Raw genomic sequence first — 26,316 nt, 5'->3', positions numbered from 1 at the left:
ATATTTTTTTATATAATTTTTTTATATATTGTTGGAATGCTGTTTCCTTTATAAAATTATGTATCTTTCACTCTCTCGTCCCTTTGTTATGCAAAGAAAAATTTTAACATTTTTTATAGAGTCTATGTATGCTTATTCGTAAGTTTATCTCTAATTGGTAAAGTAGACACATTCATGCAGATGACAGTGTCTGCTACACTGTGACTCGTTCTTTGTATCTTATCTTTAACTAAGATTGTTGGCTTTGGTATAAAAACGATGACAATTGCATACAAATGCGAAATTGTATATGCGGAGAGAAATAGGGTTGCCACAATCATGGAATGCTGACAAGAAAATGTTCTCAAAATAGGGGGAAAAAAGTTGGAATTTTATATAGCCCTCATATGGATTACGTTTTCTAAAATTTTGGGACGATGAGCATCAAGAATTTTATTTTATACTAACTGGCTCCGTCCCGTTCCGTTGCGCCTTCTTGCACTCTCTAATGCCATTTAGTTGAGCTCTATATTGGCATAGTCGGTAAATAAGTCCTGTTTGCGAGTGTTTTACGGTTGGGACGGCCCAAGTACATATTTTGCACAGAATGTGGATATCAAATCGCACTCTACTCTTATTTTCTTTATTTTAGACCCATATTGTCATGGTTGGCAAATATGCCTGTTTTGGAAAGGTTTTGGGGTTAAGGCGGTCTTTAAACACTTGGCCCCAAAATTGGATATAAGGTTTGTTTTCTTCTCGCCAACTTCATTTGAGTCCCATATTATCATGGTACTTTCTTACTTTAATTGGCTATGACAGAACATTTGTTCCACTAGCCGAACGTAGAATAGCGTTCCAACTGCCTCGATCTTCTGCGCTCATTCTACAATCTCTGAAACCTAGTTTCAAGGTTTCGTAACCATATAACATAACGGGTAGTATCAGTGTTTTGTGTAGTCTTATCTTCGTCTGGTGAGACGTGACCCTGTTTCTAAACTGCCTACCTAATCAAAAGAAGATAAAGTTGCTTACTATCTCAAAGTTATCTTTCCCAACTTTCTCCATTTTCTTTATCTGCTCGGTTGGTCAAGGTTTTTTGGAAGTTGAAACCATCCATTTCGTCTTATCTCCATTTACTGCCAGACCAATTTTCCCTGACTCTCTTTCGATTCTTTCAAAGGCAGAAGTTACTGCTTCCTGTGACCGACCTATGATGTCGATGTCGTCGGTATAGACGAGTAGAATGTGTTCTCTTATGATAACTGTGCCATGTCTATTCACATCTGCATCTCGTATAATGTTCTCCAGCAAAATAATGAAGACGTCACACGATAGGCTGTCTCCTTGTTTGACACCTCGTTTAGTATTAAATGGTTCCGAGAGATTCTTTCCTATTCTTACTGAGGAACGCAAGTGTTATTCTGCAGAGTCTTAATAATTTGCAGGGATACCAAATTCAGACATGCCGTGAAATACCTTTGAACGTAAAGGAGTATCTAAGGCGGATTTTAGTCAACAAAGAGATGGTAGGTGTTGATTTGTTCTTCTCGGGTCTTTTCCATTATTTGGTGCAGTGTGAATATCTGATTTGCCAGGGCTAAGGCCGCATTGATAGGGCCCAAGTATCTCATTGATGATTGGGCTCTACCAATGCTAATCTTTCACATAGTACGCTCGAGAGTATCCAGTATGAGTCTGAGGTTCCAATCATCGCGTATGCGTTCTTCTAACCAGATTGCGCAGACAATCTGTCGCCTTATCAGAGTATTACCTTCGGTCTTAAAGAGTTCAGCGGGTAACCCGTCGGCTTCTGCTGCCTTGCTGTTCCTCAGTTAGGTCACTGCTATTTGGGTCTCATTCTGACTAGAAGGTAAATATTCTCTACCATCATCAAGGATTGGTTTTGCGATATCCTCTTCGCCGCCAACATCGGACACTAGCAGTTGAGTAAAATGTTCTTTCCATATCCTCATTTCATGATTTGATTTGATTTGATTTCATTTTTTTTTATTTTATTTTATTTCATTTTATTTTCTTTCATTTTATTTCATTTCATTTTATTTTGATTTTATTTCATTTCATTTTATTTCATTTCATTTCATTTCATTTAATTTTATTTCATTTAATTTTATTTTATTTTATTTTAATTTATTTTTATTTTATTTTATTTTTTATTTTATTTTATTTTATTTTATTTTATTTTATTTTATTTTATTTTATTTTATTTTATTTTATTTTATTTTATTTTATTTTATTTTATTTTATTTTATTTTATTTTATTTTATTTTATTTTATTTTATTTTATTTTATTTTATTTTATTTTATTTTATTTTTTTTTTTTATTTTATTTTATTTAATTTAATTTTATTTTACTTTATTTTATTTTATTTTACTTTATTTTATTTTATTTTATGATATTTTATTGAACTATAAAATCTCCCTTTTATGTATTCAGGATTTTAATGGGTTTACAATCTGACTAAGTTTAAAGCTATACAACCATATGATCATATAAACTCGTAATGGCAACTCTGAAGACTACAATACTTTTTTACTCAATTAATCACTAACTCCCTCGTTTACTCTCTTCGTAGTTGGTGTTCGTATTCAATTGTGTATTTTTTTAGCTGTATGGCGATACATATTCTATTATGATCACATGCATCCATGCTATAGTGGGTGGGTTTTAGTGTCTTTATATTTATTGAGGGGGGAGTGGGATCGCCGTGGGAGGTAACATTATTAAATGTATAACAGTTGACTATCATTGACTCACTGTTGTGTGCTGTATTGTGTGTGGTGTGATGACATTTTTCAAGTTGCATTCTCTTCATAAATCATATGTAATTGTGAGCAATTTCTTTTCATTGTAAAGAGCTTTTCAAGAACCTTTTTTACTTCACTCTTTTCTCTCTCTCTCTCTCCCTCCCTTCCTCTCCCTAGTTAACAACGACAACCCACTGAGTGTATATAAATATTTTTCGCTAGTTTTTATTTATTGTTGTTATTGTTGGCTGCATTCTGTTTCATTTTCTTTTTCTTGATTTGCAACGTGCACTTGCTTGCTATGAATGTATGGTTCAGTTCATTAGCTTAGTCCGTTCGGTTGGTTGGTTGATGGTAATGGGAGAGCAGATAGGTAAGAGGACTCTTCAAAGTAAACATTTTGATTTAAATTTAAATATTTATTCATACATGTGGGCCATCATGATGAATAATGAGTTGTTTATAAGCAAATATGTACTTTTCTTGTATGCACTAGTAATTGTATTTTGAGGAAATTTCAGTTCAAGTAAATACCTATAATATATTATGTATATATGTATATGCAAATATCTCGTTTGCGAAACTTTTTTTCATAAGGGTTTCAAGATAATTCAGAAATTATTTCAAATATTTCTATTAATATTTAGTTTGCTTAATATATTTTGTGATCGTTTTTTAAGCCTTTAAGCCTTCACACCCAATATGGTTGAAAAGTCTTCTAGCCAAAGACGAAACGCGTCCCATAGTGGTTGGTGTGTTGCGATCTCTGCCTTTCCTTTTCCAAAGAAAATCTATCATTGAGCTCATCTCAAAAATTGCAAATTTAATGATTTTCGCCCTAACAAAAAACTTGAATATAAATTTCCAATTAAAATTCCCAAACACAAAAATTATAAAATTTATTTTTCGACCAAAGCTTATTATCCTAAATTTAGATTTTCTTTGGAAAAGGAAAGCCAGAGATCGCAACACACCAACCACTATGGGACGCGTTTCGTCTTTGGCTAGAAGACTTTTCAACCATATTGGGTGTGAAGGCTTAAAGAGCCGTGCGTTGGTATGTTGTATTTGAATCGTATTTATTGCGAAAAAGGCCTTTATGATACAAATACCACATTAACCACGCACGACAACCCTGTCTATTAGCTGTACTTTTCCCAATTGCATTTGTTTTCGTGTAATGAAGATTTTTTTCTGCGACAATTACACTACAAAGAAAAATAATACTCTTAGAAAAAACCAACTACCAAATTTGTATGTGAAACTTTAAATAAATAAAACGAATTTAAGAATTGAATCGAAGACATTATTTGTTGAAGTACGTAAGTAAGTCTCTACAAGAGACTTGACAGACAAAATTATGGAAGTTTTGTTGATTTCAACAAATTCTTCAGTTGAGGTAGTTGTAATAATAGACGTACTTCCTTGTAATACATAAGACTCCCATGCCATTCATGACTTGGCCCAGGTTCGAGTCCCCAAATTAAATTTTTTTTCATTAAGCTTATTTTAGAAATTTTGGACATACAAAGAAATGAATTTCGTATTCAGAAAAAGAATGTTTAGAGTGGTTTTTACCTATTTTTTTTAATTTTAATTAATTGAGACACTTATTACTGTGCAGCAGTACTTATTGATTTATTTGATCATAAAGCGGATGATGTCGGTAGGCTCGAGGATACGTGCAAGGCTACCAAACATGAGATAATGAGTTCAATGCCATGCGGCACCAACATTATTAACTTTTTTTAAGGGTAACATTTTAATAACATTTAACATTTTTAATAGTAGAAAGAGTGACAAAGAAAAATCGAGCCGAACAAAAAAATAAAAGCACAACCACCTGAAGCAAAGCATATGTATGTCTTGGCTGGTTGGATGGTTTTTTGTCTTGCTTATGGATATATTGTTTATTGGCTTGCAAAGAGTACATTTCAACAACAAATTTGTACTTTGGGTCGTTGGGATTCAAAATAAACAAAAAAAATAGCAAGAAAATTAACAAATTTCGTCGTAGTTTTTTCGACAAAAGTTGTTGTTTTTCAAAATTATTTTTATCTGTGTACTTTCATGGTACACATGATTCTGTACATCTGTTGGAAGTTGTATTGATGACTTCGAAGGCTAGACAACGGCATCGGCTCTCGCTGTTGCTCCGTGTGCACAGGTTCGAATCTCGGCCGGGGTCTTAATTTAAACCAATTAATTTAAACTTTTTTCATTTAAACTTTTAATTTAAACTTTTTTCATTTTATTTTTATACCCTCCACCATAGAATGGGGGGTATACTAATTTCGTGTAACTCCTCGAAATATTCGTCTAAGATCCCATAAAGTATATATATTCTTGATCGTCATAATCTTTTAAGTCGATCCAGCCATGTCCTTCCGTGCGTCTGTCTGTCGAAAGTACGCTAGCTTTGAAGGAGTAAAGCTATCAGCATGAAATTTTGCACAAACACTTCTTATTAGTGTAGGTCGGTTGGGATTGTAAATGGGCCATATCGGTGCATGTTTTGATATACCTGCCATATAAACCGATCTGGGATCTTGACTTCTTGAGCCACTAGAGAACGCAATTCTTATCCGATTTGGCTGAAATTTAGCATGAGATGTTATGCTCTGGTTTCTAACAACTGTGTCAATTATGATTCATATCGGTCCATAACCTGACATAGCTGTAATATAAACCGATCTGGGGTCTTGACTTCTTGAACCTCTAGAGGGCGCAATTCCTATCCAAATTGGATAAAATTTTGCATGACGTGTTTCGTTATGACATCCAACAACTGTGTCAAGTACGGTTAAAATCCGTTCATAACCTGATGTAGCTGCCATATAAACCGATCTGGGATCATGACTTCTTGGGCCTCAAGAGGGCGTAATTAGTATCCGATTTGGCTGAAATTTTGTACAACTGTTCTTCCCATGACCTTCAATATACGTGTCAAAGATGGTCTGAATCGGTCTTCAGCCTGACACAGCTCCCCTATAAACCGATCTCTCTATTTCACTTCTTGAGCCTCTAAAAGGCCGATTTGATTTTTAATTTTACACATAGACTTCTACTGTTGTCTCCAACACTCAATTCAATAAGCATAGCAATTCTTTTCTTTTATTTTTGTTTATTGTTTTTTTTTATTAGTTTTTTATTTTTGACTATTTTTAAATTTTGAAATTTTTTGTGTATATTTTTTTTAATTTTAAAATTTTTCTATCTTTCTGTTTGATGTTTTTTTGATGATGTTTTATAACCCTTCTATTTGAAATTAAAAAAAATGTAAATAAATTTTTGTTTACTATACCTTACATTTTTCTAATACATATATTTTTTTTTTATTACAAAAATTTAGCTTAAACTTTTTTTTATAAATATAAAGATTTCCAAAAATTGCCTATAGAATTTAGTTTTTTAATTTAAATCTAATTATGTCATTTTCTTCCCAAACAGTCCCATGCTAATTGTCATTGTACTATTTCTTCATAAGATTGATTTTCTTGCACGCTTGATGTACAAGGTTATTAACGTTCAAATTGGCTTAGAAATATTTTACATGTCATTATGCAAAAAAACGTTTTAAGATACATTAATCCCCATAAACATTTACTATCAACATAATGTGTAGCCACCATACTTCTCTAGTGACAGAATTTTTGTTAGTTCATAATCCAATGGCAAAATGGCCATTGATGATGGTGGCCAAATATGCCACCATCCAAAGCTTAGGTAGGTGTAGGTTGCACACAGTTTTTTTTTCTCTCGAGAATTGTTTGGCTTTCTAAAAAAATGATAAAAAAAATGGTGGTACGCGTTGGCTACATGTATACATTATTTTAATTATATCTACAATATATATCGTCGACGTTGTCGTCAAAAACAAAAATTATTTGGCTAAAACCCAAATCCAACAAGAGAGCAGCATATATCATCCCATTTAGCCCCTTTGCACCCGCAGCACAGAATAAAATCTAGTTAAATTCAAGGTGAATTTTCATTTCGTTCTGCTGCTGTATGTTCGTTCATTTTGGGGTTTTTGTAGAAGAAACAAGAATTTTCATTTTGCTAATTTTTTTAAAAGTTAATCAAGGAATAGAAATGGGTAAAAAGCAACGAAACTAGATTTTTGTATTGTATGCCGGGTATTTTTGCCATTGGTGCGGATGAAGTCGAAAGTCCAAAGTGTCTGTTTACATGCTAATGCTCTTGCAATTTGTGTCACATAAAATGTTTTCCAATGTCATTGCTGTTATTCTTGATTTTTGTTTTCTGGGGGGCAAATGACATGGTGACGCCTTCCGTTGACGTATGCGGGCATGTATAACAGTTGTAGTTACAATATAACATTAGAGTATAACAGTTGTATTTATAATATGGTAAGGAGAATTGGAATCTCCTGAAAATACATTGAAAATTATAACTAAAACTAACAAAGTTTAAAAAAAAAAATTTGTAAAAATAAAACACGCAAATGTTGTTATAAAAATAAAAACAAATTAAAAAATCATAAAACAATTGAAAAATGCTGTTTTTTGTGCTACTTTTTATTTTGTTTGTTTAATTTTGTCGCAAGATTTTTTGTCCAGCTGAAACCGAGTCGTTGCTTCTTAAGCTGCCAATAGACGATAAGACATGCCATATGAGCTGTCACTTTCTGTCTTATGTACATCGAATACGAATACATCGAATACGGATAGAGCGCTCTAATCTATTCTTATATGTATTGTACTTTTTTATATAGTACATGTACAGCGGTCAAAAAAAGTATTCATCATTAGCAAAATTGATAATAAATTCACTTATTTTGGGTAATTGAAGAAAATTTAAAGTAAACAAATAATGCAGTTTTATGCAATAGTTTATTTTTCGTAATATGTTTTAAAATAAATTCAAAAAATAAATTTAATTAGCGCAAAAAATGCAATTTTATATAATAACACCAAAAACAGAACAAAAAAATTATTCATCATTGATGTGCTATCATCAAAGTCAAATTCAAATATTATTTGGGAATCCCCCTTTTCTGTTTTATTTAGTAAAGGAGGCTTTGCCCTTGACAGCAAATATTTAATTTCATTGAAAATATAGTTTTTGTCAAAATGGGTCGTAAGCAAAACGAGGTTTCTGATGAGGTAAAAGTTTTGATAATAAAACACCACAGGAATGGTTTAACTCAAAAAACTATCAGTGAAATATTAAATAGACCACGATCTACTATACAATCCATCATCAGAAAGTGGACAGAAACGAAAACTGTTGACAATAAACCAAGATCTGGTCGACCAAAAGCACTTTCAGTTGGAGATGTGCGTTGGCTAGTGCGGCAAGTTCAGAAAACTCCGAAGACAAATGCGACCATTCTTCGTAAAAACACTATGGAATATTTAGGGAAGGAAGTTACTACACAAACAATTCGAAATACACTCAAAAGGCATAGTTACAGAGGAAGAACTGCACGTAAGAAGCCCTTTATAAATAAAATAAACCGAGTGAAAAGGCTAAACTTCGCAAAAATGTATGTAAAACACCCCGAATCATTTTGGAAAACAGTCATTTTTGCAGACGAGAGCAAGTTTAATCTTTTTGGGTGCGATGGAAAGGTCATAGTGTACAGAAAACCAAATACAGAGCTTGAAGAACGAAACACAGTTGCTACTGTAAAACATGGTGGAGGTGGTTTAATGGTTTGGGGGTGTATGGCGGCTTCAGGAGCGGGAAATCTTGAAATTATTAATGGAGTAATGGATCATAAGTATTACATTGACATTTTAAAGAGGAATTTAAAAGATAGTGCTGTAAAACTTGGGCTTGGTAATAACTTTCAATATTATCAAGATAATGACCCCAAACATTCTGCTTTAAATACCAAGATGTGGATGCTGTATAACTGCCCCAAAGTCATTAAAACTCCTCCTCAAAGTCCCGACTTGAACCCAATTGAACATCTTTGGGAACATCTCGAACGCAAATTGAGAACGCGCAATTTTTCGAGCAAGAGTCAAATGCAACAGGTGATAATGGAGGAATGGACTAATATAGACCAAAATTTAACCGCTAAATTAGTCCAATCGATGTCAAACCGTTTAAAAGAAGTTATAAGACGCGGTGGTCGAATAACAAAGTATTAATTTTTTTAAATTATGTTATTTATTTATTTTGTTTTTTTGCAATGATGAATACTTTTTTTGTTTAATTTTTTGTGTTCAGCTGTAAAATGGCCCTTTTTGTTCCAATAAATACTATTTTTTTTCTTTAAAAACAATGAAATTGTGTACATATATATCACACAAGCACTACTGCATCATTAGTTTAATATGTTTTTATTCCAATTGTCTTTTGTAGACTTATTAAAAAAAAAACAGTGAATGATGAATACTTTTTTTGACCGCTGTATCTAAATGTATGCTCAATGAAATAAAAGCACGATTAAATCGAAATAGTTGCATATATATTCCAAAATCCATTTACCATATAAAATTTTGTACAACTTTCGGAGTTTGTTTTTGAAATTACATATGACATGTCTTATCGTCTAAAGACAGCTTTACTTAACTACCTAAGACAACTACATGCCGTATAATAGAGCCTTTAGTTGTATGAGTGCAATGGCATATTATGAGAGCAGTTAAACGGTAAGAGTATGAGAACAGTTTAAGCTCTTACCCTTAAACTGTTCTCATACTCTTACGCTTATACTGTTCTCATACTCTTATCCTTTAACTTCTTTATGAGAACAGTTAAAGGGTAAGATTATGAGAACAGTTAAAGCGTAAGAGTATGGGAACAGTTAGATTGAAGGAGAGATTAAGCATGAGATCAATAATTCTGCGAAGTTGTTGAATATGAGAGCAGTAGATAAGAGTTGGATAAACGTTGGATGTGTTATAGATAGAATATGCTTTACTATGGCAGTGTTGTGGGGTGTGAGTGATGTGGGTAATGACAACTGCAGTTACTTGTTTTTATACCCTCCTCCATAGGATGGGGGTATACTAATTTCGTCATTCTGTTTGTAACACCTCGAAATATGCGTCTTAGACCCCATAAAGTATATATATTCTTGATCGTCGCGACATTTTAAGTCGAACTAGCCATGTCCGTCCGTCCGTCCGTCTGTCTATCGAAAGCACGCAAACTTTTAAAGGAGTAAAGCTAGCCGCTAGAAATTTTGCACGAATACTTCTTATTAGTGTAGGTCGGTTGGGATAAATGGGCCAAATCGGTCCATGTTTTGTTATAGCTGCCATATAAACCGATCTTGGGTCTTGACTTCTTGAGCTTCTAGAGGGCGCAATTCTCGTCCGATTTGACTGAAATTTCGCACAAAGTGTTTCGATATCACGTCCAACAACTGTGCGAAGTATGGTCTTAATCGGTCCATAACCTGGTTTAGCTGCCACATAAATCGATCTTGGGTCTTGACTTCTTGAGCCTCTAGAGAGCCTCTAGAGAGCGCACTTCTCATCCGATTTGGCACAAATACAGCAGCTCCTCCCATGGCCTTCAACATACGTGTGCAATATGGTCAGAATCGATCTATAGCTTGATACAGCTCCCATATAAACCGATCTCCCGATTTCGCTTCTTGTTTGTAGTTACCGTTGTTTTATATTGACAAGAGATGAGATGTGCTGTTCTTGAGTTTTTTTTGTAACATTGTTGAAATGACATTGTGATGCCTTCTTTTTTCTTGTGCGTGTATATTGTCCACTCGTATAAAATGTCATAGGCATTTATAGAAAATCCCCTGGAAATACCATCATTTGGCGTAGGGGATTTATAATGCCGGCAAGTGTTATGTAATTTGTTTTTAATTTAGAATCTGAATGGTGATTTAATATAAAAGCCCTTTAAAATTCAAAAAAAAAACATTTTCAAAAATTTGAAAATCAAATCCCTCTGAAAACCTTGAGATAATTTATATGACAGCAAAACTCTTAAATTACAATTCAAGCTATTTACAAATATTTCCTAGAAATCTCAAAAAATTTTTAAAAACTTTTGTAACTTCTCACATATCACTGAGTGCTGTCCGATTCAAGCTTAAGCTCAATGAAAGGTGCCTCTATTTTTATAGCCGAGTCCGAAAGGCGTGCCGCAGAGCGACACCTCTTTGGGGAAAAGTTTTTACATAGCAAAGTACCTCACAAATGTTGCCAGCATTAGAAGGGGATAACCACCGTTCAAAAATTTTTGTTTGTTTTCTATCTGATGTCTCTGCCAGAATTCGAACCCAGCCGTTCAGCGTCAAAGGCGGACATGCTAACCTCTGCGCTATGGTGGCCTCCACTGTAAAAAATAAAGTGCAAAAAAATTTTGTAACACCTAAGGTTTACAATAATTATATCCGTAGACCTCTCTTATTTGAAGCTTTGTTACGACTTTAAGAGGCCTTAATCGAATTTTATCTACCGACAGCCCGACTTTTCGTGGATCATTCCATATACCTCTTGAGCAATAAGATGGATGGCCCATCTTTATGAATGAAGTTTATTCTCAGTATTTTTATACCCATCACCGTAGGATAGGGGGTATATTCATTTAGTCATTTCGTTTGCAACACATCGAAATATGAATGTCCGACCCTACAAAGTATATATATTTCGGATCGTCGTAAAATTCTAAGACGATTTAACGATGTCCGTGTGTCTGTCCATCCGTCTGTTGTAATCACTCTACAACCTTCAAAAATTGAGATATTGAGCTGAAATTTGTCACAGATACGTCATGTACGCTGGTTAAGTTCTTGAACGGGCCAAATCGGACCATATTTGGATATAGCTGCCATGTAGACCGATCTGCCGATGAAGGGTCTAATGTCCAGAAATGCTTTGTTTTTTATCCGATTTCGCTGAAATTTGAAACAGTGAGTAGTTTAAGGCCTCCCGATATCTGGCCTAAATATGATTCAGATGGGACTATATTTAGATATAGCTACGATATAGACCGATCTGCCGATAAAGGGTCTGAAGCCCATAAAAGCTTTATTTTGCTGAAATTTAAAACAGTGAGTTATTTGAAGCCTCCCGACATCCGACCTACTTATGAGTCAGATCAGACTATATATAAATAAGCAGTCATATATACCGATCTTTCAATTTAGGGTCTTAATCCCATAAAAAGTCGATTAATTGTCTGAAAATGTTACTTGTATATGAGTTCTCGGGACCTGAATAAAGTATTATAGAAGCCAGCCACTATTAAGATATAACTAGGGTAATAGTAGTGGAGTCATAATAAAACAGGATAATTTTTATATCCTTGTTTAATTTCGTCCAGATCGGCCCAGATTTGGTTATAGGTGCCATATAGAACGATCTGTCAATTAAAAGTCTTGATCCTATAAAAAGCTGCATTTATTATCCGATTTCGTTGAAATTTGACGCATTGACTTATGTTAGGCTTTTCGACATCCGTATCCTATATGGCTCAGATCGGTTTATCGGTTTTTTGTACTACAAAAATGAACAGTGACTTATTTGTACTAGACCACTCAATGTCCGTGGCGAATATGGGTGCTTAAATTATCCCAGTTTCACCGGATTGTGACGTAAGTGGGTTTACATATCTACACTAGGTGTGGGTATCCAAAGTTCGGCCCGGCCGAACTTTATGCCTTTTTACTCGCTTTCTTTCATTATGTTTTTTTTTAAGTTTATTCTCTGTGTTTCTTCTTTAAATATTTATTTTCAATACCGCCATCAAATGAAAATATTTTCATTTCAAATGGTGACAAGTGTTTTTAACCCCAAGTGATTTTAAAATTTTCCTCCCCTCATATTCTATCCTCCTAGCACACAACATATTTAAATATAAATATTTTAATATTAGCTGCTGCAACCAAAACTGAACTCACTAAACAGTTGGGGATTATTTTTCCTGGAAGCAAAACTCAAAAACTTGAACATGACAACTTTATTCCAACTTTTCTATGGTTTCAGTAATTCAAGAGACTGTCAAGACCTTAACCTCCTCTTTCAGCCTACCCCCAAATTTCGAATGACAACAAGCAAATGCTTTTATCATTAACTTTGGGTTTTTCAAGGGGACTCTTTTTTTTTCAAAAACCCAATCAGAATCGTTTTCGATTACAAATAATGTTGGTAATTTACAAAATTTAAAATAAAAGAAATGTGAAACAAAACAAGTTCTTGCATCTGTCTGTTTGTGATAAAGATTTAAATTGCCCCATATTGTATGTGTGTCCATAAGCTCTAGCATAATTCAAATTTATATATTTTTGGTTGACTTTATTTTTGAGGGGGGATTTTTTTTCCATTCCCTTGTTGAGTATTGCTTGCTTGGCATTTGACAAGTGTTAATTATCAAGTGTTTCGGCTCTCCATTCTAAATAGAGCAAATAGCAAAGAGCAACACCATTGAGAACTATACGTCTATGTTGTTCGTCTCTTCTCTCTAAAGAGAGGGAGGGGGAGACTTTACTTATGGTAGCCCTATTTTGTTTTTATTTCTTTCCCCATCACACTAATCCAATATGTACCACATGTGTTTTACATAAAATTTCATTTAGCTTGAAAATAGTAACAGATTTTTTTCTCTATGTGTGTATGTGTGTATGCATTTGTTTTTGTTTAGTATAAGCTTTTATTTTTTCCCCAAAAACCACCCAACAAAAAGTTCAAAAGGGGAGCATTATTCTGTTGGAGACCTATTATTTGTCGGCAAGTGCCTAATTTGAATGGAAAACATTTTGTTTGGGACACCAAAATGCTCTTACATCATACATATATGACCATGTACTTGCCATGCATGCTAAATATGTTGCTTTGTTTTTGGTTCTATGCTTTTTCTAATGGGGTAACAGGTTATTTATCTTAAGATATGAGGCAAAACATGTAACGCCTCATCAAATGTGACTTTGAATGTCATGAATGTCGGAAGAGTAAGAGAAACTCCTTTCATGATGCTATAGCGGGAATGTTAAAAATTTTAAGAATCAATGGCGAGAGGTATGTGGCTAAAATTTTCGATTGATATTATTTAAGAAAGAATATTTGAAGACATTCAAATAAAATAGGATTTTCTTGTAATACCAAAAAAGTAGTCACAATTAAAGACGCCTAAGAAATTTTATTTTAACAAAGTATTGCGCTTTGTTTATTTGCCAGTTAGTGTCTGTTTTTGTATCACTTAAAAAAGGCTGAACCTATTTTCATTAAACAAAATGTAGAAAGATTGGTGCAAATGCAAATTTTGCCCATGAACATTCCACTAAGGAACAGGAGCAAACTTCTCACATATCAATGAGTACAGATTAAGCTCAATGATAAGGGGCCTCCTTTTTATAGCGGAGTCCGAACGGCGTGCCACATTGCGACACCTCTTTGGTGAGAAGTTTTACTAGTCATAGTACCTCACAAATGTCGCCAGCATTAGAAGGAGAAAACGATGGACCACGAACAATTTTTTCTGTTGGTCTCCCCAGGATTCGAACCCAGGCGTTCAGCGTCATAGGCGGACATGCTAACCTCTGCGCTACGTTGGCCTCCATTTAAAAGAGAAAGTTCGGTGCTCTGGTGAAAATTTTAGTACCACCCCTAGGTGAGCGCCTTACTTATAAAACCCCGCAAGATAACATGTAACACGATTACGACAATATGATCGCCAAATGAAAGGTATTTATGAGTAGAGTTCGAATCTGATATAAAAATTTATCCCCAAATGCCTTGTGGTGTCGCCAACCAGCTTCGAAATCATTCTTGGGACCTCTGTACCGCATTCAGAGAAGTGCGCTGGTGTTGATTGACGATGAAAGGGTATCCAACTCTATTGTTTCCCTTGAGCATCGTCGTAATGTGAGTTGTGCGACGCTGTTCTATCGATTCTACAATGGCGAGTGCTCCACAGTTATTAGCCTTCTTATAAGGATGTTCGTCAGAAATACTAGACTTTCTAGGGATGCACACCCCTTTGTTATTGATTGACCAGCTGACCAAAACCATGCACTATAGAGAGAATTATTTTTTTTCCGAACTTTTCGTATGAGGAATCGGCTTCTCCTGCCAATATCTTTCCACCTGATTGTCACATCTAGAAATTTAAAACTAAAGTCAAAAAACACTAATCCCTCTTTCCCCCTGCGATCCATAACTTTTCACTTGCCAAAGCAAAGCACTGTATTCATAGGAGACATCCCCTGCATGTAGGTTGAGAAAAAAATAAGAAAAAACAAGTTACAGTCCGATTCGGACCATAAATGAATACTGTCATTGTGTAATATTTCAGTTCATTCGAATAAGAATTTCGCCTCGTAGGGGCTCAAGAAGCAAAATCGAGAGATAGGTTTATATGGGAGCTGCGTCAAGCTATTGATCGATTCAAACCATATCAGACACGTATGTAGAAGGTCATAAGAAAAGCCGTTGTACAAAATTTCTTCCAAATCGGATGAGAATTGCGCCCTCTAGAGGTGCAATAAATCAAGATCCCAGTTCGGTTTATATGGCAGCTATATCAGGTTATGTACCGATTTGCGCCATACTAAGCACAGTTGTTGGAAGTCATAACAAAACACCACATGCGATATTTCTATATAAGCTCAAGAAGTCAATATCCAAGATCGGTTTATATGACAGCTATACCAGATTATTAACCGATTTGAATTATACTTAACACAGTTATTGGAAGAGATACCAAAACACTTTAGTCAAATCGGACGAGAATTGCGCCCTCTAGAGGCTTAGGAAGTCAAGATCCAAGATCGGTTTATATGGCAGCTATATCAGGTTATGGACCTAATTTAGAACAGTTGTTGGAAGTCACAGCAAAACACGTCGTGCAAAATTTCATTTCAATCGGATGAGAATTGCGCCCTCTAGAGGCTCAAGAAGTCAAGACCCAAGATCGGTTTATATGGCACCTATATCAAAACATGGACCGATTTGGACATGGACCGATTTTACAATCCCAACCGACCTACACTAATAAAAAGTATTTGTGCAAAACTTCAAGCGGCTAGCTTTACTCCTTCGAAAGTTAGCGCGCTTTCGACAGACAGACGGAGGGACGGACGGCTAAATCGACTTAAAACGACATAACGATCTAGAATATATGTACTTTATGGGGACTCAGACTCAGCATATGCCGAGGTGTTACAAACAGAATGACGAATGACCCCTATCCTATGGTGGAAGGTATAACAAGTAAAAGCATGCTTAGTTCGGCCGGGCCGCATCTTAAGAACCCATCACCATGGATTCTGCTAAAATTTGGGAGCTATATCTATTTATAGACCGAATTGGACCGTACTTGGTGCAGTTGTGGAGAGCCATAAAGAACACTATATATGCAAAATTTCAGCCAAATGGGATAAAAACCGCGGCTCGTAATGACTCAAGAAGTCAAATCGGGAGATTGGTTAATATGGGAGCTATATCTTGTTCTTGACCAATTTGAACCGTACTTGGCACAGTTGTTGGGAGTCATACCAGAACGCCATGTACAAATCCAATAAAAATCGCGGCTTGTAAGGGTTCAAGAAGTCAAATCGGGAGATCGGTTTATATGGGAGCTGTTTCATGTTTTTTACCGATTCGGTTCGATTCCCCATTGCTACAGTTGTCGGGTTTGCAATCACCGGCACACGCTTGGTTCGTGTAGGGCATTTTTGGCAATGTCATTGAATCTTAATGCTGAAACCATTGCTAAATACAGGGACTGATCGCGTTGTTCGCGGCAAATGGCATAAGGTCTTCCAATAAATATGAACGTGCTCATCACTATTGTATAAGGATTAAAACAATACTGTTTCCAATTTTTGTTTGTTTCCCTTTCGAGACGAGCTCAATAATCGGAGATTGCAAATATAAAAGGAAAGCCAAACATAGCAAACATGATTAGAAGTCTCTTCAACCATATTAGGTGTAATGGCTTCAAGACCGTGCGTTGGTATGTTATATTTGAATCGTATTAATTGCGAAAACGCATCTATGATACAATTACCACATTAACCACGCTCGACAACCCTGTCTATTAGCTGTACTTTTTCCCAATTCATGTGTTTATGTGTAATGACAGACTTTTTTTCTGTGGCAATTACACTACTTCCGTGGTGCACATGATTCTGTGCATCTGTTGGAAGTTGTATTGATGGTTTCGAACGCTAGACAAAAGGCCTCATCCCGTTCTCGTCATAGTTTCAGGTTCCGTTTTGTACACAGTTTCTGCGTCTCGTCCGAGTTTTATATCTGAAGCTCATTTACGCTCTGATTCTAAATTTATTTGTCTTCAAAATTTTCATTCAGATCCTGACGTGGTAGTTTTGGCGACTCTCTGGGGTGTTGCTCAATTTTTCCAGTGTTAAATAATGAAGTAGAGACACCTTTTGCTTTCTGCAGAATTCCTTCTCAACCTTTTTGTTCTGAAGAATATCATAATAACTTCTATGGGTTGAACTATCTACTCTTTTCTCTGTTTTTTATTGCAAATGAACCTTCGCGATCTGCATCTCGAAGCCAATCGCAATGTAAGGCGCCAAGCAGCATTCTAAATTTAGAGTAAATCGATCAAGTTTCTTGAGGTGGTGTAATCTTTTTGTGTAGTATTCTGTATTTTAGTATTTTTTCTTGGAATACTTGTTTTAAAGAATTTTTCATTCCCAGCCGTTAATTATTTATTCCAGTCACCTTAAAAAGTTTATCTTGCCACTTACAGCGCATGAGTTATGGTTATGATCGGGCGCCAGATTTAGAAAATTTCATAAAAATTAAAGATTCAACATTAAAGTCTTCTAGTTAACACCTCTGATTTTACAATGTAGCCACATAGGTCATAAAATTTTCCAAAGAAAATAGAAATTTTAATAGCTTGCCATAGTTGGTGTAAACATAACCATTACAAGGCAGCACTAAAATCTTGGACAAACGAAGATCATATTTTATGAGTTTCTAACAAAAGAAAAAAGCAAAAATTCGTTTATATTTATTATACAAATATTCGGACTTGAAAAATTCAGTTGGTTGTCTATCTGAAAGGAATATCTATCTCTACTCTATCTAACTCACAAGATATTCATTGTCAATATTTTTATTATGCCTTAAAAAGAATTTCAATTTCTCACACAAGAAAGAAAGAAAGAAAGCTGCAATAAAATTTGTCATCGTTTGCAAGGGAATATAAAGTGAAGTGAAGAATTCTTCATTCGTTTATTCACTCAAGTAACAGATCATAAAATTATGCTTCTGGCTGAATTTTATTATTTTTTTTGTTCTTTCTTCTGTTTAATGACACCTTAAAACTGAGTATAAGGCTGCCAAGAGGACAAAGTCAGCAGCCTCAATGCAGCCGCCATAATAAATTCAAGTGTGTCATTCGTTTATTATTTTTTCGTTAATTTTTAATGAAAACAAATTTTCTTAAATGACCATGATGATGGTGAATGTTATCGGTGGTGGTGGAAGTGATGACTGCTGTCTGTGGTGTGGTCCCCCATCCCACCATAATGCTTATTGAAGAAGGGCTGGTCCCTTAATTATCTTTTTTGTGATATAAAGTGGCCCCAGTCTTATGATAACAATGACAATTTAAGTTGGTCTGCCTTTTGGTAAACTATAAATTGCTGCACTTTCAATGCTCTATGGTTTGATTTTTCTTCTTATTTTTATTGTCCGTTAAAAGTGAAAGTCATAAAATTTAATTGAATTGATTTCCCCCTTAAATGGCACATGAATTTTAGTTTTTCTAAAGTGGTTTTTAATGCTTTGTTGGCTTTGGAAAACTATAAAAAGAAATCTTTTAAAGATTTTTATGAATCATTTTGTATTAAAATTAAAAAGAAATTTATTGTTTTAGATTTTTTAAATTAAAAAAAAAAGGTTAAAAAATAATTTATGGTGTTACTTTTGCCACTTTTTTTTCTGCCTTTATGGACCTCTTAGAATGGTTTGGACGATCCCATCTATAAGAACTTAGCGAAAATCCTTAATTCGGATGTGAAATGTTTATGTCCCCAGGATTTTTATTCTCTCTACAATCCCATAAAATCAGCCAACTTATAGATAAAGTAGTTCTTGAACGAACTAGATCACTGGAAGGAACGAGCTAGTTCACTTAAATGAAAAGAACTAGCTTAATGAAATAAAATAATTCTCTGAAATTAAGGAACAAGTTCACTGAAATAAATGAATCAGTTAACTGAAATGAACGAATCAGTACACTGAAATGAACAAACTATTGGGTTGCCCAAAAAGTAATTGCGGATTTTTGATATAGTCGGCGTTGACAAATTTTTTCACAGCTTGTGACTGTAATTGCATTCTTTCTTCTGTCAGTTATCAGCTGTTACTTTTAGCTTGCTTTAGAAAAAAAGTGTAAAAAAAGTATATTTGATTAAAGTTCATTCTAAGTTTTATTAGAAATGCATTTACTTTCTTTTAAAAAATCCGCAATTACTTTTTGGGCAACCCATTAGTTAACTGATATGAACGAACCAGTGCACTAAAATGAAGAAACAAGTTCACTGAAATGAACGATCGAAGTCACCGAAAAAAACGAACTAGTTCACTTAAATGAAAGAACTAGTTAACTGAAATTAACCATATATTTCACTGAAATGAACAAACCAGTTCACTGATATGAACGAACGAGGCCATCGAAAAGAATATATGAAAAGTACTAGTTAACTGAAATTATTGAACTATTTCGCCGAAATGAACGAACCAGTTCTCTGAAATGAGCGAACTTGTTCACTGAAATGAACTAACTAGCTCTCTAAAATACACGAAGTAGTTAAATGAAATGATCAAACCAATTAACTGAAATGTTTAAAGTAGTTCACTGAAATGAACGAACCAGTTCATGAAATTCATTGAAAGGATCAAAGTAGTTCACTGAAATGAACGAACCGGTTCATTTAAATGAACACACCAGTTCACTAAAAGGAAAGAAAAAGTTCACTAAAATCAACTAACCAGTTCACAGAAATAAAGAAACTAGTTCACTGGAATTGACGAACTAGTTGACTGCAATGAAAAAACTTGTTCACAAAAATGAACGAACAAGTTCACTGAAATGAACGAACCAGCATACTGAAATGACCGAACTTCATATCTGACTTGAACTAACTAGTTAACTAGAAATTAATGAACTAGTTCACTGAAATTAACGTACTAGTTCACTGAAGTGAACGAACTAGGTCACTGAAGTGAACGAACTAGTTACTGAAATGAACGAAGTACTTCACTGAAATGAACCAATTAGTTTACTGAGAGGAACGAACTTATTCAATGAATAGAACTAACTGGTTCACTGAATTGAACTAACTGGTTCACTGAATTGAAATTGATTAAGCCTAATTTTAGTCTTTACAAAACATAAAACCAAAAAAGGTATTAATTTTAGGTTAAAAAATAGTTCTTAATATTTCTTTACATTTTTATATATATATTTTTTTTTATTTTTTAAATTTCTTTACCTCTTTTTACTAATTTCTATCTTTCCCCCCATTTTTTCATTCTTTTTGCAGGACCAAAATCCTATCGTGGCATGACAGAATTCTCTACGAACAACGACATCAACAACAAAACTCATTTATCATCTCAACCGCTTCAAAATTCACCACGCCATCATTATATACCATATCCTACGGCACACAATAATTCACCACACACAACTAACATAAATACACAACAACAACAGCCACATCATAACAATACCACTACATTCAATGCACAATTTAACAAACAATTCACACAAACACTAAAACAACAACAACAACATCTCATCAATAATTGCAAAAATAATCAAACCACCACAGCTTCATCATCATCATCCCCCTCATCAGTAACAACGACCACCACAAATACGACGACGATAAATTCTTCTGCAAATAACGCCAATAAATTGAATGAGCTACTATTACGTTCACCCTCATCGGCGGCCTCATCTGTAACACATTCCCCCACACATTATCATCATCAGGCTCAAAATTATCGCAAACCTTTTAATTCACCACAAAATTCACCATTTGTCGGCACCGCTAATACAGGCGGCGTTGGCTGTGCTCAGCAACAAAACTATCAGCAACGTCGTAAATTGCCCTTTCTCACTCACACTCAGTATCAGCAACATTTGAATGATTTGCTCTCGCAGCAACAGCATTTGCAACAACAGCAGCAACAATTGTTGCTAAGCAAAGACCACACTGACGAGGAGTTGTCCGAGGAGAGTTTGAAACAAAATGTTGCCATTGTGTTGAGCAATTTGGATCGTTATAACAACGCTTTGCGCAGCATCATTCTGAATGAGCAGGTCCTTACGAACACGGCCAGCAGTAGTGTGTTTTATGACGAGTCTGATTTGAATTTTCTCAATTGTGGCAATAACAATTTGCAACAGCAACAGCATCAACAGAATAGCAACAATATGGCCACGGCTATAACTCCGGAATCGGATTACAATAGTAATGCCACTACGCCAGGATCTCGCAGCAACAACATGTTGCCCTATGAGTCAAGCACAGGAGGCAACATGTTGCCTAACCAGGCCCAGCAACATTTGGTAGGTTTCACCCATACAACGGGTGGTGGTGGTGGTGGTTTAAACAATGCTTGCTTGGGTGGTGTTGGTGGTGGTAACGCTTATATGGGCAACAATTTAAACTGTTCTTTGGCCTCGTCCCATGACTTTACTCATGACAATTCTGATTATCAGTGGTTCTTGGACTATGGCTACAGAGATGGCTGTGGTGGCATGCAGCGCAGTGTTCTCTCCTCACTATCGGCCTCCTACAATGGCTTGGGCGATCTCATCTATGAGGATTTGGCCAAAAATCTTGATGCCAATTTGGCCGAAGTGGATATGGAAAGTTTTCGTGCCGAGGATATTCATTCGCTGCTCTCACAATTGCCCTCGTATTGCAAGAGCTTGGGTGGCAATCGTCTGCAACAGTCGCTGATGATGCAACAGCATTTAATGCCCTCCCAAAATATGCCTTTGGGGGGCGGTGTCGGTGGTGGCCTTCCATTGCATCATCAACAGATGATGGCAGCTAACACAATGTCCCAGACATCTACAACATCCACCAATGATCTGATCGATAATTCATTTTGCAAATCGGAATTGCTATTTTCACCCGTTAAAGAATCGCACATTTCGGTGGACTCATTGGACATGGATGGCTATCCAGATGATGGTGATATAATACTCACATGTAAGGCGAATAAGGATAATTATACCATAGCCTTTGAGGGCAGTGTACTGTATTCGGATGAAAGTTTTTATGGTGAGTAGAAAATTGAAATAAGAAACAAATTTTTTGATATAAAATAAAAGAGTTTGACCAAGGCAGTGAAATATTAATAAGATATTGAGCATTATGAATTTTTTTTAAGATTTTATTTTTTATAGAAAATACAAACTTGTAAATTACAAGGATTAGCTATTTGAGTTGCCTAATACGAGAAAAAATGTCGACTTATCTAAAACAATATTTTGGTAGAATGTTTATACAAAATATTGCTGCAACATTTTTCAAAATGCATTATTTTCAAAATAGGAAATTTATTGAAATTTGTTACAAAAAGTTCATCGAAAGTATTTGAGGAGAAAAAGGGTCTGATCGACGGTGAAAAAATTCAAAATGTTCCCAAAATTTTTTCTATAAAAAATGTTCCTTACATTTTTTCTATAAAAAATGTCCCAATATTTTTTCTATAAAATATGTTCCCAATATTTTTTCTATAAAAAATGTTCCCAACATTTTTTCTACAAAAATTGTTCCCAACATTTCTTCTATAAAAAATGTTCCCAACATTTTTTCTATAAAAAATGTTCCCAACATTTTTTCTATAAAAAATGTTCCCAACATTTTTTCTATAAAAAATGTTCCCAACATTTTTTCTATAAAAAATGTTCCCAACATTTTTTCTATAAAAAATGTTCCCAACATTTTTTCTATAAAAAATATTCCCAACATTTTTTCTATAAAAAATATTCCCAACATTTTTTCTATAAAAAATGTTCCCAACATTTTTTCTATAAAAAATATTCCCAACATTTTTGCTATAAAAATTGTTCCCAACATTTATTCTACAAAAAATGTTCCCAATATTTTTTCTATAAAAAATGTTCCCAACATTTTTTCTATAAAAAATGTTCCCAACATTTTTTCTATAAAATATGTTCCCAAAATTTTTTCTATAAAAAATGTTCCCAACATTTCTAAAAATTTTAAGATGAAAATTTTTTATTAAAAATTTTGTTGGTCGAACTCTAGTAATATTTCTCTTAAAACTTTCCTCTCTTGTTAATACTTCATTAATCCTTTATGTTTTGCCTTTTTTCAGAACCCAATGAAATTGCCATGAAAAATAAGCAAAATTTCATCAACTTACATAGCAATTTAGATGATATTGTTAAGCGAAAATCTTTGGAAGTATCAATGTCACGGTCAGAGCAACCTCAGCCCTGCAATCAGCGAAATAAATTGCAAAAGTCACATACCACCCAATTGCAAAGGTAAGAGGAGCAAGCATTTGATTGATAAGAAGAAATTATTTCAATTTAAAGACAAAATAATTTTCCTATGGCTTAGTTTTACTTTCTCTTTTAATTTTTTCCATCGTTTTTCTATTCCTGCTAAACTTAATTAATAGGAAATAAACAGAGACATTCATTCATTTATTCAATGAAAATCATCTTTGGAGATCAATGTGATTGGTGAAACGTGCCATTTGGCTTTCATTCGTTCAAATCTCTCTTTGTGCCTAACCCATCCATACTGAGATCAACTCAATTTCCGGTGATGGTCCCAAATCGTTTTTTTTTTTTTTTTTTTATATAAAAGTCCATATCCAAACGATCCATTTATGAAATGGAAATGTACATTTTGTACTGCAATTTCTTGCCATGAGGTCATTTCAATTGTCTTTAATTTAAATGTATTAACTTTGTTGTTGCTTCTACTGTCGTCCGTTATTTTGCCGCTTGTTTCTGGTTTGACGCTCTGATGTACATAAATTATACATTGGTGGATACACATTGTAAGCTAGACCCCCCCCCCCCCCACTGGCATTTCTCTGGACTTTGGCGAGGGCTTTAGTTGTGCAAAAATTCGAATTGAACCAAAAAAGAAAATTCAATTGAAATTGCCCACAAATTTGACTATTAAATTTTTGTGGGTTTTTCAAATGGCCGTATTTGTGGGAGATTAACTTGCTATGCGTCATTCATGTCGTCGAGTGACAGAACCAGACAGAAAAAATTGGATAATTATCTGCAGAAATTGCTAGGTATTTGAAAAATTTTCAAATATTTGCAGTCAGATGGAAATATTGGATAATTACCTGCAGTAATTGCAAGGTATTTGAAAAATTTTCAAATATTTGCAGTTTTTGGTAAGAGTATAGACAATTTAAAAAGTAAAAAAAAACAATTTATGCGGTTTTGCTTAAAAAAAAAAAAACAAGTAAAAACGTATTAAGTTCGGCCGTCCCGAACTTTTGATACCCGGTTGTACTGTAGCCGGTTGTACGTATCGGATTGACGCCATGAAATCCTCAAGGGCAAGGGCTGCCGCCTCAGTGTGCTACACACTGCTACAACAACAACAACCATGGATATATCCATTATCAAAAATTTATTGTAACACTACTATATCCATATTAATATCCAAAAATAGTCCGATCTTAAACATATAAGGTTCAGGTACCGAGAAGCTCTATAGAAGAAACAGTTCAAATTTCAGCGAAATCGGATAATAAGTGCGCCGTTCATGTGATTAAACCCTAATTCGCATAATCGATCGATATGACAGCTATATCTAAATTTGGTCTGATCTGGACCATATTAAGGAAGGGGTCTTGAAGCAGCTTGCATTTTCAAATTTCAGCAAAATCGGAGAATAAATGCGCATTTTAAGGTCGTGAACCATGTTCAGTACAGATGTTGGGAGTCTTGATACAACTCACTGTTTCGAATTTCAGCGAAGTCGGGTAATAAATGTGCCTGTTATAGGCCTAAGACCCAAAATCGGCAGATCAGTCTATATGGCATCTATATACTATACAAAAATGTTCCCAATCCCATGGCAGCCGGTTGTACGTACCGGGTTGACTCGATGGAGTACTTCATCGGCAAGGGCTGCCGCCTCAGTGTACAATACACTGCTACAACAACAACAACAAATATGTTCCGATGTGAACCATTTTTGGTTAAATTATCGGCAAGCCTAATAAAACTCTCTATGCCAAATTTCAGCGAATTCGGCAGTTCGTTCTATATCACATCTATATAGAAATATTGTCCGATCTGGACCATTTTTGACAGGCCTAACAAAATTCACTTTTCTGAATTTCTTAATCGGCACATCGGTCTATATAGCAGTTATATGTGTATATGGTTCGGTATACACCATATTCGGTCGGATGTTGAGGCTCCTAGTGCAACTCACGGTGTCAAATTTCAGCAAAATCTGAGATTAAATGCTCTTTTATGATCTTTAGACCCTAAAGCTGAAGATCGGTCTCTTTGGCAGCTGTATCTAATTATAGCCCGATCTAGACCATATTCGGGTTAGAAGTTGAGAGTCTTGATACCACTCACTGTTCCAAATTTGAGCAAAGTCGGGTTATAAATGCGCCTGTTATAGGCCTGAGACCCAAAATTGGCAGATCGGTCTATATGGCAGGTATATCCAAATATGTTCTGCACTAATAAAACTCACTGTTCTGAATTTCAGCGAAGTCGGGTAATAAATGCGCCTGTTATAGTCCTAAGACCCAAAATCGGCAGATCGGTCTGTATGGCTGTTTCCGATGTCGGCGGGCCTTATAAAACTCACTGTTCTGAATTTCAGCGAAGTCGAGTAATGAATGCGCCTGTTATAGGCCTAAGACCCAAAATCGGCAGATAGGTCTATATTCGGGTCGGATCTCGAGGCCCCTAGTGCAACTCACTGTTTTTCAAATTTCAGCAAAATCGGAGAATAAATGCGCCTTTTATGGTCTTTAGACCCTAAAGCTGAAGATCGGTCTCTAAATATAGCCCGATCTAGACCATATTTGGGACAGAACTTGAGAGTCTTGATACAACTCACTGTTCCAAATTCCAGCGAAGTCGGGTTATAAAGCGCCTGTTACAGGCCCGAGACCCAAAATCGGCATATCGGTCTATATGGCAGCTATATCCAAAAATGTTCCAATGTAGATTGGATCGGTTATCGGTGGGCCTAGTAAAACTCACTGTGCCATATTTCAGCGTAATAGGGTAATAACTGCGACAGTTGTAGGCTTAAGACCCTAAATCGCAGCTATATCCAAACATAGTCCGATGTGGCCTGTAATGACCTTATTATTATACACATTTTAGTGGGCAATTATAACCTTTACGCTCTATTCAATCCAAGTTCCAAAGCCTGATATCCTTTTTATATCCACCACAATAGGATGGGAGTATACTAATCTAGTCATTCCGTTTGTTACACCTCGAAATATTTGTCTAAGACCCCATGAAGTGTATATATTCCAGATCGTCTCGACGAGTCGATTTAGCCATGTCCGTCTGTCGAAATCACGATAGCGGTAGTCGGGGATTGCAAATGAGCCACATCGGTTC

At 35.1% G+C, this 26,316-nt stretch overlaps 1 protein-coding gene across 4 annotated transcripts in view; it reads left to right on the top strand.

The window, feature by feature from the left end:
* The window catches only part of LOC106095689 (homeobox protein 5), a 44,164-nt gene that overhangs the window by 3,336 nt on the left and 14,512 nt on the right, over nt 1-26,316 (top strand). For 3 of the 4 annotated variants that reach the window (XM_013262982.2, XM_013262984.2, XM_013262981.2), the window contains exons 2-3: nt 20,228-21,985; nt 23,049-23,220. In XM_013262982.2, coding sequence (XP_013118436.2) covers nt 20,228-21,985; nt 23,049-23,220 — 1,930 coding nt within the window. The remainder of the gene's footprint in view (nt 1-20,227; nt 21,986-23,048; nt 23,221-26,316) is intronic. The other variant, XM_013262983.2, reaches the window with a different exon arrangement.

Source organism: Stomoxys calcitrans, chromosome 2 (assembly GCF_963082655.1).
Source record: "Stomoxys calcitrans chromosome 2, idStoCalc2.1, whole genome shotgun sequence".
NCBI classification, from domain to species: Eukaryota; Metazoa; Arthropoda; class Insecta; order Diptera; family Muscidae; genus Stomoxys; species Stomoxys calcitrans.
The sequence above is the reverse complement of the archived record's forward strand: the minus strand, read 5'-3'. Positions and strand labels throughout refer to the sequence as shown.